Source organism: Hyperolius riggenbachi, chromosome 12 (genome assembly GCF_040937935.1).
Source record: "Hyperolius riggenbachi isolate aHypRig1 chromosome 12, aHypRig1.pri, whole genome shotgun sequence".
Classification (NCBI taxonomy): Eukaryota; Metazoa; Chordata; class Amphibia; order Anura; family Hyperoliidae; genus Hyperolius; species Hyperolius riggenbachi.
Genome location: NC_090657.1, coordinates 203901314 through 203916333, shown reverse-complemented (window position 1 = coordinate 203916333; position 15020 = coordinate 203901314). Strand labels below are relative to the sequence as shown.

General features: G+C 48.4%; 1 protein-coding gene across 2 annotated transcripts in view; it reads left to right on the top strand.

The window, feature by feature from the left end:
- The window catches only part of ABCC3 (ATP binding cassette subfamily C member 3), a 143660-nt gene that overhangs the window by 113600 nt on the left and 15040 nt on the right, over positions 1-15020 (top strand). For both annotated transcript variants that reach the window (XM_068263109.1, XM_068263108.1), the window contains exons 22-24: positions 735-942; positions 7553-7863; positions 11911-12110. In XM_068263109.1, coding sequence (XP_068119210.1) covers positions 735-942; positions 7553-7863; positions 11911-12110 — 719 coding nt within the window. The remainder of the gene's footprint in view (positions 1-734; positions 943-7552; positions 7864-11910; positions 12111-15020) is intronic.

The following is a 15020-nucleotide window of genomic DNA, read 5'->3' as shown; positions in this document are numbered from 1 at the left end:
AGTAGCGGCTCTTTGTTCTGGCCTAGGTGGAAATAGCCGAGCTCGATCGTATCCGCTCTCCCGCGCAGTCACAAAGGACTCACGCCTGTGCAGTAGAGCGGATACAATCGAGCTCAGCTATTTCCGCCTAAGCCTGAACAAAGAGCCGCTACTGCGCCTTCAGCTGGATCACTGTAGGTACATATTTACCCCACCGCTGTTCAGGGTGTGACATCACCAGATTTCCAGGACAGCTTCCCCCGTCGTCCTCTATCCCGGCAATCCAGTGCTGCGACCAATAAACCCGCCCCCACCCGGGACAGTGGTGAGGTAAATATTTACCTACCTAAGCCATAGACCCTGAACAAGCATGCAGATCAGATGTCTATGACAAATCTGACAAGCTGTTTCAGGTGTGTGATTTAGACCCTACTGAACAGAAAGATCAGCAGGTGTAACCACATGCCTTGATAAAGGGGGACCCTGCGTGGCCCCCGAAACAATTGTTGGATTATTGTGGAGACTGGCACAATAAAAGGTGTGCTTTAAAGTTGCAGTGTGCTGGTGATATCTGGACTTTGGCACTTACTTGTTGTGGTACCTGCCTATACCACTTCATCAAGCACCCCATAATTTGATGTCGGATGGTGTGCCTGCTTCATCCTGGAAATACAGAAAGATCAGCAGGACTGCCAGGCAACTGGCTGAACTGTTCCACTGTGGAATTTTAACAACCGTGTCATTTCATCTTCCAGGTAAAAATGGCAGTCTTCTGGCAGTATATTAAAGCGGTTGGCATCCCGGTTGCCATAGTGATCTGCTTCCTGTACTGCTGTCAGAACGCCTCTGCCATTGGGGCCAATGTGTGGCTGAGCGACTGGACCAACGAGCCTGTGATCAATGGGACACAGCAGAACACACAGATGCGGCTCGGGGTGTATGCAGCGCTGGGGCTACTACAAGGTGATGCGTCCGTAAGACAAATGATGAAATTAGGAATGTAATTTAAGTAATTTTTTTTTTTTTGTGAAGGCTGGAAAGGTACTTCTGGTAATGGTGTAACAAGGAACACAGAGATAATGGAAGCAGAGGTTGCAATCACTGCAGGGTCTTTGACCTGCAGAGTAACTGCAGAGTCCTGACCTACAGAGCTACCTCTGCTATAACGGGACTGCAGAGTCCTGACCTACAGAGCTACCTGTGCTATAGCGGGACTGCAGAGTCCTGACCTACAGAGTTACCTCTGCTATAGTGAGACTGCAGAGTCCTGACCTACAGAGTTACCTCTGCTATAACGGAACTGCAGAGTCCTGACCTACAGAGTTACCTCTGCTATAGTGGGACTGCAGAGTCCTGACCTACAGAGTTACCTCTGCTATAGTGGGACTGCAGAGTCCTGACCTACAGAGTTACCTCTGCTATAGCGGGACTGCAGAGTCCTGACCTACAGAGTTACCTCTGCTATAGCGGGACTGCAGAGTCCTGACCTACAGATCTACCTCTGCTATAACGGAACTGCAGAGTCCTGACCTACAGAGTTACCTCTGCTATAGCGGGACTGCAGAGTCCTGACCTCCAGAGTTACCTCTGCTATAGCGGGACTGCAGAGTCCTGACCTCCAGAGTTACCTCTGCTATAGCGGGACTGCAGAGTCCTGACCTACAGAGTTACCTCTGCTATAGCGGGACTGCAGAGTCCTGACCTACAGATCTACCTCTGCTATAACGGAACTGCAGAGTCCTGACCTACAGAGTTACCTCTGCTATAGCGGGACTGCAGAGTCCTTACCTCCAGAGTTACCTCTGCTATAGTGGGACTGCAGAGTCCTGACCTACAGAGCTACCTCTGCTATAGCGGGACTGCAGAGTCCTGACCTACAGAGTTACCTCTGCTATAATGGGACTGCAGAGTCCTGACCTACAGAGTTACCTCTGCTATAGTGGGACTGCAGAGTCCTGACCTACAGAGTTACCTCTGCTATAGCGGGACTGCAGAGTCCTGACCTACAGAGTTACCTCTGCTATAGCGGGACTGCAGAGTCCTGACCTCCAGAGTTACTTCTGCTATAGCAGGACTGCAGAATCCTGACCTACAGAGTTACCTCTGCTATAGCGGGACTGCAGAGTCCTGACCTACAGAGTTACCTCTGCTATAGTGGGACTGCAGAGTCCTGACCTACAGAGTTACCTCTGCTATAGCAGAATTGCAGAATCCTGACCTACAGAGTTATTTCTGCTATAATGGGACTGCAGAGTCCTGACCTACAGAGTTACCTCTGCTATAGCGGGACTGCAGAGTCCTGACCTACAGAGTTACCTGTGCTATAGCGGGACTGCAGATTCCTGACCTGCAGAGTTACCTCTGCTATAGCGGGACTGCAGAGTCCTGACCTACAGAGTTACCTGTGCTATAGCGGGACTGCAGAGTCCTGACCTCCAGAGTTACCTCTGCTATAGCGGGACTGCAGAGTCCTGACCTACAGAGTTACCTGTGCTATAGCGGGACTGCAGAGTCCTGACCTACAGAGTTACCTGTGCTATAGCGGGACTGCAGAGTCCTGACCTACAGAGTTACCTCTGCTATAGCGGGACTGCAGAGTCCTGACCTACAGAGTTACCTGTGCTATAGCGGGACTACAGAGTCCTGACCTACAGAGTTAACTCTGCTATAGCAGGACTGCAGAGTCCTGACCTACAGAGTTACCTGTGCTATAGCGGGACTGCAGAGTCCTGACCTACAGAGTTACCTGTGCTATAGCGGGACTGCAGAGTCCTGACCTACAGAGTTACCTCTGCTATAGTGGGACTGCAGAGTCCTGACCTACAGAGTTACCTCTGCTATAGCGGGACTGCAGAGTCCTGACCTACAGAGTTACCTCTGCTATAACGGGACTGCAGAGTCCTGACCTACAGAGTTACCTGTGCTATAGCGGGACTGCAGAGTCCTGACCTACAGAGTTACCTGTGCTATAGCGGGACTGCAGAATCCTGACCTACAGAGTTACTTCTGCTATAATGGGACTGCAGAGTCCTGACCTACAGAGTTACCTCTGCTATAATGGCACTGCAGAGTCCTGACCTCCAGAGTTACCTCTGCTATAACGGGACTGCAGAGTCCTGACCTACAGAGTTACCTCTGCTATAGGACTGCAGAGTCCTGACCTACAGAGCTACCTCTGCTATAACGGGACTGCAGAGTCCTGACCTACAGAGTTACCTCTGCTATAATGGGACTGCAGAGTCCTGACCTCCAGAGTTACCTCTGCTATAGCGGGACTGCAGAGTCCTGACCTGCAGAGTTACCTCTGCTATAGCGGGACTGCAGAATCCTGACCTACAGAGTTACCTCTGCTATAGCGGGACTGCAGAGTCCTGACCTCCAGAGTTACCTCTGCTATAGCGGGACTGCAAAGTCCTGACCTCCAGAGTTACCTCTGCTATAGCGGGACTGCAGAGTCCTGACCTACAGAGTTACCTCTGCTATAGCGGGACTGCAGAGTCCTGACCTACAGATCTACCTCTGCTATAACGGAACTGCAGAGTCCTGACCTACAGAGTTACCTCTGCTATAGCGGGACTGCAGAGTCCTGACCTCCAGAGTTACCTCTGCTATAGTGGGACTGCAGAGTCCTGACCTCCAGAGTTACCTCTGCTATAGTGGGACTGCAGAGTCCTGACCTACAGAGCTACCTCTGCTATAGCGGGACTGCAGAGTCCTGACCTACAGAGTTACCTCTGCTATAATGGGACTGCAGAGTCCTGACCTACAGAGTTACCTCTGCTATAGTGGGACTGCAGAGTCCTGACCTACAGAGTTACCTCTGCTATAGCGGGACTGCAGAGTCCTGACCTACAGAGTTACCTCTGCTATAGCGGGACTGCAGAGTCCTGACCTCCAGAGTTACTTCTGCTATAGCAGGACTGCAGAATCCTGACCTACAGAGTTACCTCTGCTATAGCGGGACTGCAGAGTCCTGACCTACAGAGTTACCTCTGCTATAGTGGGACTGCAGAGTCCTGACCTACAGAGTTACCTCTGCTATAGCAGAATTGCAGAATCCTGACCTACAGAGTTATTTCTGCTATAATGGGACTGCAGAGTCCTGACCTACAGAGTTACCTCTGCTATAGCGGGACTGCAGAGTCCTGACCTACAGAGTTACCTGTGCTATAGCGGGACTGCAGATTCCTGACCTGCAGAGTTACCTCTGCTATAGCGGGACTGCAGAGTCCTGACCTACAGAGTTACCTGTGCTATAGTGGGACTGCAGAGTCCTGACCTCCAGAGTTACCTCTGCTATAGCGGGACTGCAGAGTCCTGACCTACAGAGTTACCTGTGCTATTGCGGGACTGCAGAGTCCTGACCTACAGAGTTACCTGTGCTATAGCGGGACTGCAGAGTCCTGACCTACAGAGTTACCTCTGCTATAGCGGGACTGCAGAGTCCTGACCTACAGAGTTACTTCTGCTATAATGGGACTGCAGAGTCCTGACCTACAGAGTTACCTCTGCTATAGCGGGACTGCAGAGTCCTGACCTACAGAGTTACCTCTGCTATAGCGGGACTGCAGAGTCCTGACCTACAGAGTTACCTCTGCTATAGCGGCACTGCAGAGTCCTGACAACAAACAAAAAGTGCGCTCACTCACTCCTGGTAAACCCAGATATACGATATATATGCAAAATTTTACAAGGTATAAATAGCTCAGTTCATCATTTTACATGTCCATGGGTCGCAGAATCAGTCACCAAGCATATAGTGTGTAATCCAAAATCTGTCAAAGTAATCCTGCGCTCACATGTATCTCCTCCACTCCGTGGTAGTATTATACATAGAAAGAAAAGAAAACACAAAACATAGCATAATACTGTTTCAATAACCTATATCTATTTACACAGTCCACAATGCTTGGGCAGCAGCCAAAAAGGTGAGAGGCAAGTGGTGGTGGTTAAGAACCTACACACAGGAGGAGGTGATCTGAACGTGTGGGTCTATACTTTTACTGCTGCCTGTGCCTGGGCGGCCACAACAGACGGTGAGGACCTGTAAGACCCTGCCTGTGGTTTGATCACCGCGGAAGCCCGTTTCTTCACCAAGTGTTTGCCAGGATTGAATGAGGGCTCACTGCACAGGGTTTTTTGTTTTTTGGCTGTGGCGCGGTAAATGGTGTCACACGGCGAGGGCCTATGATACTGACTGCGGGTGGATTTATAAGTGCATGCAAAACATTGTGGACTGTGTAAATAGATATAGGTTATTGAAACAGTATTATGCTATGTTTTGTGTTTTCTTTTCTTTCTATGTATAATACTACCACGGAGTGGAGGCGATACATGTGAGCGCAGGATTACTTTGACAGATTTTGCTATAGCGGGACTGCAGAGTCCTGACCTACAGTTACCTCTGCTATAGCGGCACTGCAGAGTCCTGACCTCCAGAGTTACCTCTGCTATAGCGGGACTGCAGAGGCCTGACCTACAGAGTTACCTCTGCTATAGCAGGACTGCAGAATCCTGACCTCCAGAGTTACCTCTGCTATAGCAGAACTGCAGAGTCCTGACCTACAGAGTTACCTCTGCTATAGCGGGACTGCAGAGTCCTGACCTCCAGAGTTACCTCTGCTATAGCGGGACTGCAGAGGCCTGACCTACAGAGTTACCTCTGCTATAGCGGGACTGCAGAGTCCTGACCTCCAGAGTTACCTCTGCTATAGCGGGACTGCAGAGTCCTGACCTGCAGAGTTACCTCTGCTATAGCGGGACTGCAGAGTCCTGACCTACAGAGTTACCTCTGCTATAGCGGGACTGCAGAGTCCTGACCTACAGAGTTACCTCTGCTATAGCGGGACTGCAGAGTCCTGACCTACAGAGCTACCTCTGCTATAACGGGACTGCAGAGTCCTGACCTACAGAGTTACCTCTGCTATAATGGGACTGCAGAGTCCAGACCTACAGAGTTACCTCTGCTATAGTGGGACTGCAGAGTCCTGACCTACAGAGTTACCTCTGCTATAACGGGACTGCAGAGTCCTGACCTACAGAGTTACCTCTGCTATAGCGGGACTGCAGAGTCCTGACCTGCAGCGTTACCTCTGCTATAGCGGGACTGCAGAGTCCTGACCTACAGAGCTACCTCTGCTATAACGGGACTGCAGAGTCCTGACCTACAGAGTTACCTCTGCTATAATGGGACTGCAGAGTCCAGACCTACAGAGTTACCTCTGCTATAGTGGGACTGCAGAGTCCTGACCTACAGAGTTACCTCTGCTATAACGGGACTGCAGAGTCCTGACCTACAGAGTTACCTCTGCTATAGCGGGACTGCAGAGTCCTGACCTGCAGCGTTACCTCTGCTATAGCGGGACTGCAGAGTCCTGACCTACAGAGCTACCTCTGCTATAACGGGACTGCAGAGTCCTGACCTACAGAGTTACCTCTGCTATAATGGGACTGCAGAGTCCAGACCTACAGAGTTACCTCTGCTATAACGGGACTGCAGAGTCCTGACCTACAGAGTTACCTCTGCTATAACGGGACTGCAGAGTCCTGACCTACAGAGTTACCTCTGCTATAGCGGGACTGCAGAGTCCTGACCTGCAGCGTTACCTCTGCTATAGCGGGACTGCAGAGTCCTGACCTACAGAGCTACCTCTGCAAAGCGGGACTACAGAGTCCTGACCTACAGAGTTAACTCTGCTATAGCGGGACTGCAGAGTCCTGACCTACAGCGTTACCTCTGCTATAGCGGGACTGCAGAGTCCTGACCTACAGAGCTACCTCTGCAAAGCGGGACTACAGAGTCCTGACCTACAGAGTTACCTCTGCTATAGCGGGACTGCAGAGTCCTGACCTACAGAGTTACCTCTGCTATAGCGAAACTGCAGAGTCCTGACCTACAGAGTTACCGCTGCTATAGCGGGACTGCAGAGTCCTGACCTACAGAGTTACCTCTTGTATAGGGGGACCGCAGAGGCCTGTTGGTGGAGTAACTTTGCACTCAGCAACATCCATCCTTTCTATAGGAGGGGTAACTGCAGTCATCCAGAAACATAAGACAGCTGTGCAGACTTCCTATGGGCAAGGTAACTGCCGGTCAGGAGAGATATCACAACAACGCTTAGGTACAGTTTATTAATAATTACCACTAGGCAAAGCACAAATAGTAGCAATAATTACCACTATAAGAGCAATAAAGAGCTGGTCTGTGGCTAGGTGGGCCCTCGGGAGCAAAGACCCTGTAGCGATTGCAACCTCTCGCTGACGCCGGCTTTTATTCATCACAGGCACTGTGATCAGGTTTGGGAACATCTGTTTCCCATTCACCGATCATGTAATGATGGGATTGTGATGAAGGCTAACGGAAAACGGCGCGGCGATTGCGAAAGGTGGCGGTAAGTAAACACTATGCATATCTATGCCCCTGAAAAGGGGTGTAGATATGTGTAGCAAAGACAAAGATATGGAGGTGGATAAAATAATAACAAACGTTACTATCCAACGTCAGTGCAAAAGTTTGTGTTCTACGACCCCAGGCGTTCCCAGAGTTCTGACTGCCATTTTCTCCTCTGTACAGGCGTGCTGGTCATGTGCTTCTCCTTCACTCTGGCTATTGCCGGGATTGGTGCTGCCCGGAAACTCCACTTAGCCCTCCTGGATAATAAGATGCACACACCACAATCCTTCTACGACACCACGCCCATTGGCCGGATCATTAACCGGTTTTCTAAAGACATCTATGTGATTGATGAAGTTATCCCGCCCACCATCCTGATGTTTTTGGCGTCATTTTTCACTTCACTGTCAACCATGATTGTGATTGTTTCCAGCACCCCACTGTTTGCTGTGGTCATTATACCGCTCGCATTTTTCTACTTCTTTGTCCAGGTAAGAGCTCAATGGCTATAGATTACATGTAAACAAGCAATTCTTGTGTTCTACAACCCCAAGTGTCAGTGTGTCATTGCTCTGTCACCCCAAATGTCAATGTGTCATTGCTCTGTCACCCCAAGTGTCAGTGTGTCATTGTTCTGTCACCCCAGGTGTCAATGTGTCATTGTTCTGTCACCCCAGGTGTCAGCGTGTCATTGTTCTGTCACCCCAGGTGTCAATGTGTCATTGTTCTGTCACCCCAAGTGTCAATGTCTCATTGCTCTGTCACCCCAAGTGTCAGTGTGTCATTGTTCTGTCACCCCAAGTGTCAATGTGTAATTGTTCTGTCACCCCAAGTGTCAATGTGTCATTGCTCTGTCACCCCAAGTGTCAGTGTGTCATTGTTCTGTCACCCCAGGTGTCAATGTGTCATTGTTCTGTCACCCCAGGTTTCAGTGTGTCATTGTTCTGTCACCCCAAGTGTCAGCGTGTCATTGTTCTGTCACCCCAAGTGTCAGTGTGTCATAGTTCTGTCACCCCAAGTGTCAGTGTGTCATTGCTCTGTCACCCCAGGTGTCAATGTGTCCTTGTTCTGTCACCCCAGGTGTCAGTGTGTCATTGCTCTGTCACCCCAAGTGTCAATGTGTCATTGCTCTGTCACCCCAGGTGTCAATGTGTCCTTGTTCTGTCACCCCAGGTATCAGTGTGTCATTGTTCTGTCACCCCAAGTGTCAGCGTGTCATTGTTCTGTCACCCCAAGTGTCAATGTGTAATTGTTCTGTCACCCCAAGTGTCAATGTGTAATTGTTCTGTCACCCCAGGTGTCAATGTGTCATTGTTCTGTCACCCCAAGTGTCAAACGTGTAATTGTTCTGTCACCCCAGGTGTCAATGTGTCATTGTTCTGTCACCCCAGGTGTCAATGTGTCATTGCTCTGTCACCCCAAGTGTCAGTGTGTCATTGTTCTGTCACTCCAGTTATCAGTGTGTCATTGCTCTGTCACATCAGGTGTCAGTGTGCCATTGTTCTGTCACTCCAGGTATCAGTGTGTCATTGTTCTGTCACCCCAAGTGTCAGTGTGTCATTGTTCTGTCACCCCAAGTGTCAGTGTGTCATAGTTCTGTCACCCCAAGTGTCAGCGTGTTATTGTTCTGTCACCCCAAGTGTCAGTGTGTCATTGTTCTGTCACCCCAAGTGTCAGTGTGTCATTGTTCTGTCACCCCAGGTGTCAGTGTGTAATTGTTCTGTCACCCCAGGTGTCAATGTGTCATTGTTCTGTCACCCCAGGTGTCAATGTGTCATTGTTCTGTCACCCCAGGTGTCAATGTGTCATTGCTCTGTCACCCCAAGTGTCAGTGTGTCATTGTTCTGTCACTCCAGTTATCAGTGTGTCATTGCTCTTTCACATCAGGTGTCAGTGTGCCATTGTTCTGTCACTCCAGGTATCAGTGTGTCATTGTTCTGTCACCCCAAGTGTCAGTGTGTCATTGTTCTGTCACCCCAAGTGTCAGTGTGTCATTGTTCTGTCACCCCAGGTGTCAGTGTGTCATTGTTCTGTCACCCCAAGTGTCAGCGTGTTATTGTTCTGTCACCCCAAGTGTCAATGTGTAATTGTTCTGTCACCCCAAGTGTCAATGTGTAATTGTTCTGTCACCCCAGGTGTCAATGTGTCATTGTTCTGTCACCCCAGGTGTCAATGTGTAATTGTTCTGTCACCCCAAGTGTCAGTGTGTCATTGTTCTGTCACTCCAGGTATCAGTGTGTCATTGTTCTGTCACCCCAAGTGTCAGTGTGTCATTGTTCTGTCACCCCAAGTGTCAGTGTGTCATTGTTCTGTCACCCCAGGTGTCAGTGTGTCATTGTTCTGTCACCCCAAGTGTCAGTGTGTCATTGTTCTGTCACCCCAGGTGTCAGCGTGTCATTGTTCTGTCACCTCAGGTGTCAGTGTGTCGTTGTTCTGTCACTCCAGGTATCAGTGTGTCGTTGTTCTGTCACCCCAAGTGTCAGTGTGTCATTGTTCTGTCACCCCAGGTGTCAGTGTGTCATTGTTCTGTCACCCCAAGTGTCAGTGTGTCATTGCTCTGTCACCCCAAGTGTCAATGTGTCATTGTTCTGTCACCCCAGGTGTCAGTGTGTCATTGTTCTGTCACCCCAAGTGTCAGTGTGTCATTGCTCTGTCACCCCAAGTGTCAGTGTGTCATTGTTCTGTCACCCCAAGTGTCAGTGTGTCCTTGCTCTGTCACCCCAAGTGTCAGTGTGTCCTTGCTCTGTCACCCCAAGTGTCAGTGTGTCCTTGCTCTGTCACCCCAAGTGTCAGTGTGTCATTGCTCTGTCACCTCAAATGTCAGTGTGTCATTGCTCTGTCACGTCAGTGTGTCATTGTTCTGTCACTCCAGTTATCAGTGTGTCATTGCTCTGTCACATCAGGTGTCAGTGTGTCATTGTTCTGTCACCCCAAGTGTCAGTGTGTCATTGTTCTGTCACTGCAAGTGTCAATGTGTCATTGCTCTGTCACCCCAAGTGTCAGTGTGTCATTGCTCTGTCACTTCAGGTGTCAGTGTGTCATTGTTCTGTCACCCCAGCTGTCAGTGTGTCATTGTTCTGTCACCCCAAGTGTCAGTGTGTCATTGTTCTGTCACCACAAGTGTCAATGTGTCATTGCTCTGTCACCCCAAGTGTCAGTGTGTCATTGCTCTGTCACTTCAGGTGTCAGTGTGTCATTGTTCTGTCACCCCAGCTGTCAGTGTGTCATTGTTCTGTCACCCCAGGTGTCAGTGTGTCATTGCTCTGTCACGTCAGTGTGTCATTGTTCTGTCACTCCAGTTATCAGTGTGTCATTGCTCTGTCACATCAGGTGTCAGTGTGTCATTGTTCTGTCACCCCAAGTGTCAGTGTGTCATTGTTCTGTCACTGCAAGTGTCAATGTGTCATTGCTCTGTCACCCCAAGTGTCAGTGTGTCATTGCTCTGTCACTTCAGGTGTCAGTGTGTCATTGTTCTGTCACCCCAGCTGTCAGTGTGTCATTGTTCTGTCACCCCAAGTGTCAGTGTGTCATTGTTCTGTCACCACAAGTGTCAATGTGTCATTGCTCTGTCACCCCAAGTGTCAGTGTGTCATTGCTCTGTCACTTCAGGTGTCAGTGTGTCATTGTTCTGTCACCCCAGCTGTCAGTGTGTCATTGTTCTGTCACCCCAGGTGTCAGTGTGTCATTGTTCTGTCACCCCAGGTGTCAGTGTGTCATTGTTCTGTCATCCCAAGTGTCAGTGTGTCATTGTTCTGTCACTCCAGGTATCAGTGTGTCATTGTTCTGTCACCCCAGGTGTCAATGTGTCATTGTTCTGTCACCCCAAGTGTCAATGTGTCATTGTTCTGTCACCCCAAGTGTCAGTGTGTCATTGTTCTGTCACCCCAAGTGTCAGTGTGTCAGTTGTTCAGTGTCACATCTTTTATAGTATGTTATGATACATTAAGGTGTCCATTCATTACTCGATTTTCCATCGACCAATTAAGCAGTTGACTTTTATGGTTGATCGAAAGAGACTAGAGTAGTGTCTCACACACTACAAGTGAAATCCTATGCTATTCTCTTTCCCTAATCAGTCTGAACGATGCTGTGCCTCCATGCTCCGAAACCAAACCTCAATTCTTTGTCGACTGAAATCATTTGAACAGTAGTCCTTTCCTTTACGATTGAACTGATATTTTCCATCCTGCCCAATCGAGTAAATTGGTTGATTTGAGCAGATATCAGTCAATGGAGGGGGTGCTCACAGATATTTACAGTTACCGTCCTACGGGGTACACTGCCTAATGACGGGACCTCCATGCTGACTGACCGCAGGACATGGGAGTCCTCGAAATTACTGACCAGCATCCACTGGTCCAAGCAATATTCAATCATTCAATTTCGTCGATCGAGCAGAATGGACATAATAGACTCTCCCCAATCCAACAAAATGACAAAGTCGAATGGTTGATTGTACAGGAATATATTGAGTAATGTGTGGGCAGCTTTAGTATTCAGCGCTGTGACGAGCGCCTTGCATCCTCTCCCCCCTACAGAGGTTCTATGTGGCCACTTCTCGTCAGTTAAAGCGTTTGGAGTCAGTCAGCCGCTCTCCCATCTATTCTCACTTCTCGGAGACCATCACCGGGGCCAGCATCATCCGGGCCTATGGGAGACAAACTAGCTTCGTCCAGCTCAGCGACAATAAAGTGGACGAGAACCAGAAAAGTTACTACCCGGGCATCGTATCCAATCGGTAAGGAAAGGATTGCCCAAGATTTGCATCTCACTTTTTTTTCTCCTTAATTTCCTCTGCTTGACTATTTCTACTGACATTTTTTGTTTTGCAGGCTTTTTATTCATTTTTTTTTTTCATTTTTGGTCTATCTTTTCTTTTGACTTGTGTTTGTTTTATCTTTGCTGCTGTTTAGCATTATCAGTCTCTCGCTTTGGGGGCGAGGGAACTGTCATCTCTGCTTCCCCTCTTTCTGCACATTGCTACATATCTGTTGGATAAAATCACATTCCCAGCCCCACAAGGTAAATATAAGAGTTCAGCTCCTCAGAGGGACGGTGACATCACATTTCAATCCCCTCCTCCTAGCATCACTCTCTCACTGTTATAACATACTAGATACTGCCCCCGTCACATGCTCATCTCACATGACGCCTCCTCCGCCATGCAGGCGCAGGAGACACACCTTTCACCACTTCGCATCCAGACCTTGTTTTCCCCTAATGGACCAGAGCAGTTTTGACGCTTTAGCTGTGTCCCTTTTTAATCAGAAATAACTTCATCTGTACTCATGCCACTTAAATGATCTGTATATCGTTTTTTTCAAGACAAACTAAGCTGTCATTGGGGGGTATTTGGTACTAAGTAAAATGTTCCTCTCTATGCATTTTAATGGGAAAAAGAGGGAAAATGTTAAAAAATGCATTATTTCTCAATTTTGACCAATTTCTGTTTAAAAATAGAAAGTGCTATTGACATAAAAACTGTGCCACCAGTTAGTCACCCCAGTATAGATATCAAGATGTGTCCCCAGTATCACATCCCCCCAAGTATAGCCAGATGTGTCCCCAATATCAGCCCCCCAGCATAGCCAGATTTGTCCCCTGTGTTTGCCACCCCCAGAATAGACTGACAGATGCACCCCCAGGAATAGTGCCCCAATTTATAGCCAGATGTGTCCCCGGGATCAGGATTACCCCATTATAGCCAGATGTACCCCCAGGATTAGTGCTGCCCCCCCCCCCCCCATTATAGCCAAATGTGCCCCCAGTATTATTTGATTATGCCCCCCCCCCTCCCCAGGTGCCTAGATGTTCCATATTATTAAATCCCCCTTCTCTTAGTTAATTAGATGCCCCCAGTAAATATGTACCCCCTTTTACATATCCTACCCCCTGCCCCCATTATTGATAGCCAGATGTCCCCCCCCCCCCCCAATCAGGCAGCCCCCTCCATGCAGAAATCATAAAAAAACCTCCAGCAAGCAGCCTCTCTCGCCTTATCTCGTTCCTGCGACTATCCTGAAGTCCGAGCCTCTGATCCCCGCTCTGCAGTCAGCTGTGTAATGCCGGTTACCCGGGTCCCAGCTTGATGACGTCATCAAGCCGGGACCCGGGTAGTCGGCAATACGCGGCTGAAAGCAGAGCGGGGATCGGAGGCTCGGGCTTCAGGATAGTCGCAGGAACGGGGTAAGGCGAGAGAGGCTGCTTGCTGGAGGTTTTTTTTTTATGATTTCTGCACGGAGGGGGACAGATGAAGGATCGCTGCAGTTGACTACTGCAGCGATCGGTGATGGACTAATTGGCTACAAGGGAACATGTTTCCCTTATTATTACCATTTCCCTTATTGTTACCAATTAGTAATGCAGCTGAAAGTGCCGGGGGTGCGCTCTGAAGCACAGCAGGGCTGCAAACGTAGTCAGTATATCTATGTCATGGTGGCTCGGAGGGTGCCACAGAAGACATAGATATACTGTAGCAGTGGCGATTTTTCTTTTTTGATTTTTTTTTTGAGCGACTATCGGTCATTTCCACATTCTCATGCGCGCGATAAGGCAAACAAATCTTTGCGATATGCGGCGACAGTCATGACGGATGGGATTTTTAGGATCCCTGACTACTCTCGCGCAAAGTGCTGCGATCGTTTAAACTCTCTTATGCGCCAGTCATGTGACGTCACATGTTCCCGCAGGCAGGAAGATGGATCGGGGAACCTTATTTGTCAGGAGGTGTTGCTTTGAGATTCCCCAATCCATCATCAGGTGAGCATTAAGCTTAACCACTTCACCCCAAAGGCATTTTCCCCTAACAGACAAGAGCGATTTTCACCGTTCAGTGCTCATCCCTTTCATTTGCCAATAGCTTAATCACTACTAATCACAATGAAATGATCTATATCTTGTTTTTTCCACCACCAAATGGGCTTTTTTGGGGTTGATATTTGTTTTCAGTAATTACTTTATTTTCTATGCATTTTAAAGGGAAAAACATGGAGCAAAACTATGGTGACTCTCCATCTAATGAATGGATTTGGCTATTTCAGTGGCTCCTGCTAATTACAGGCGCATAAACCTAAGCATACAGCCATGCAATTGTTATTGCTATTAGCGTCATTATTATTATGTTTATATACATAAAAGTCACACATTTTTGCAACACATTTTATGTTGAGCTATTTCTGTAACTAACTCACTTTCAGAGGAATCTAATATCTTGCTATACAACCATAGTATAAGGGATAGCATTGGTGTAGTAAATCAGGAGATGGAATTTTGAAACCCGCATTCTCCTGCACACCACACTTCAGCACTCGAGCAAGTGGACAGGGTCAGGGGGAGTTCACTTACTTTACACTTCACGCAAATCTGATGCTTTCTCCTTCCAAGCTGGAAGTAGGAAGTCGCAAAGTCATGTGAAACACAAGTACCATATAAGATGCACCAAGGGTTAGAGGGCAAAAAGCAGGAAAAAACAAATTCTAAACCTGGTGCGTCTATATTACAGGGGCGTCTTAGGCTTGGTTTACACATAAATCTGAACATTTCTGGTCCTGTCAGTTTTGAATCGCTTTTCTTTCTTTTTTCCACATTATACGCTTTATTTCAGCATAAATAATGAGAGACCATAATGGCAGGACGATGGTAATGTACA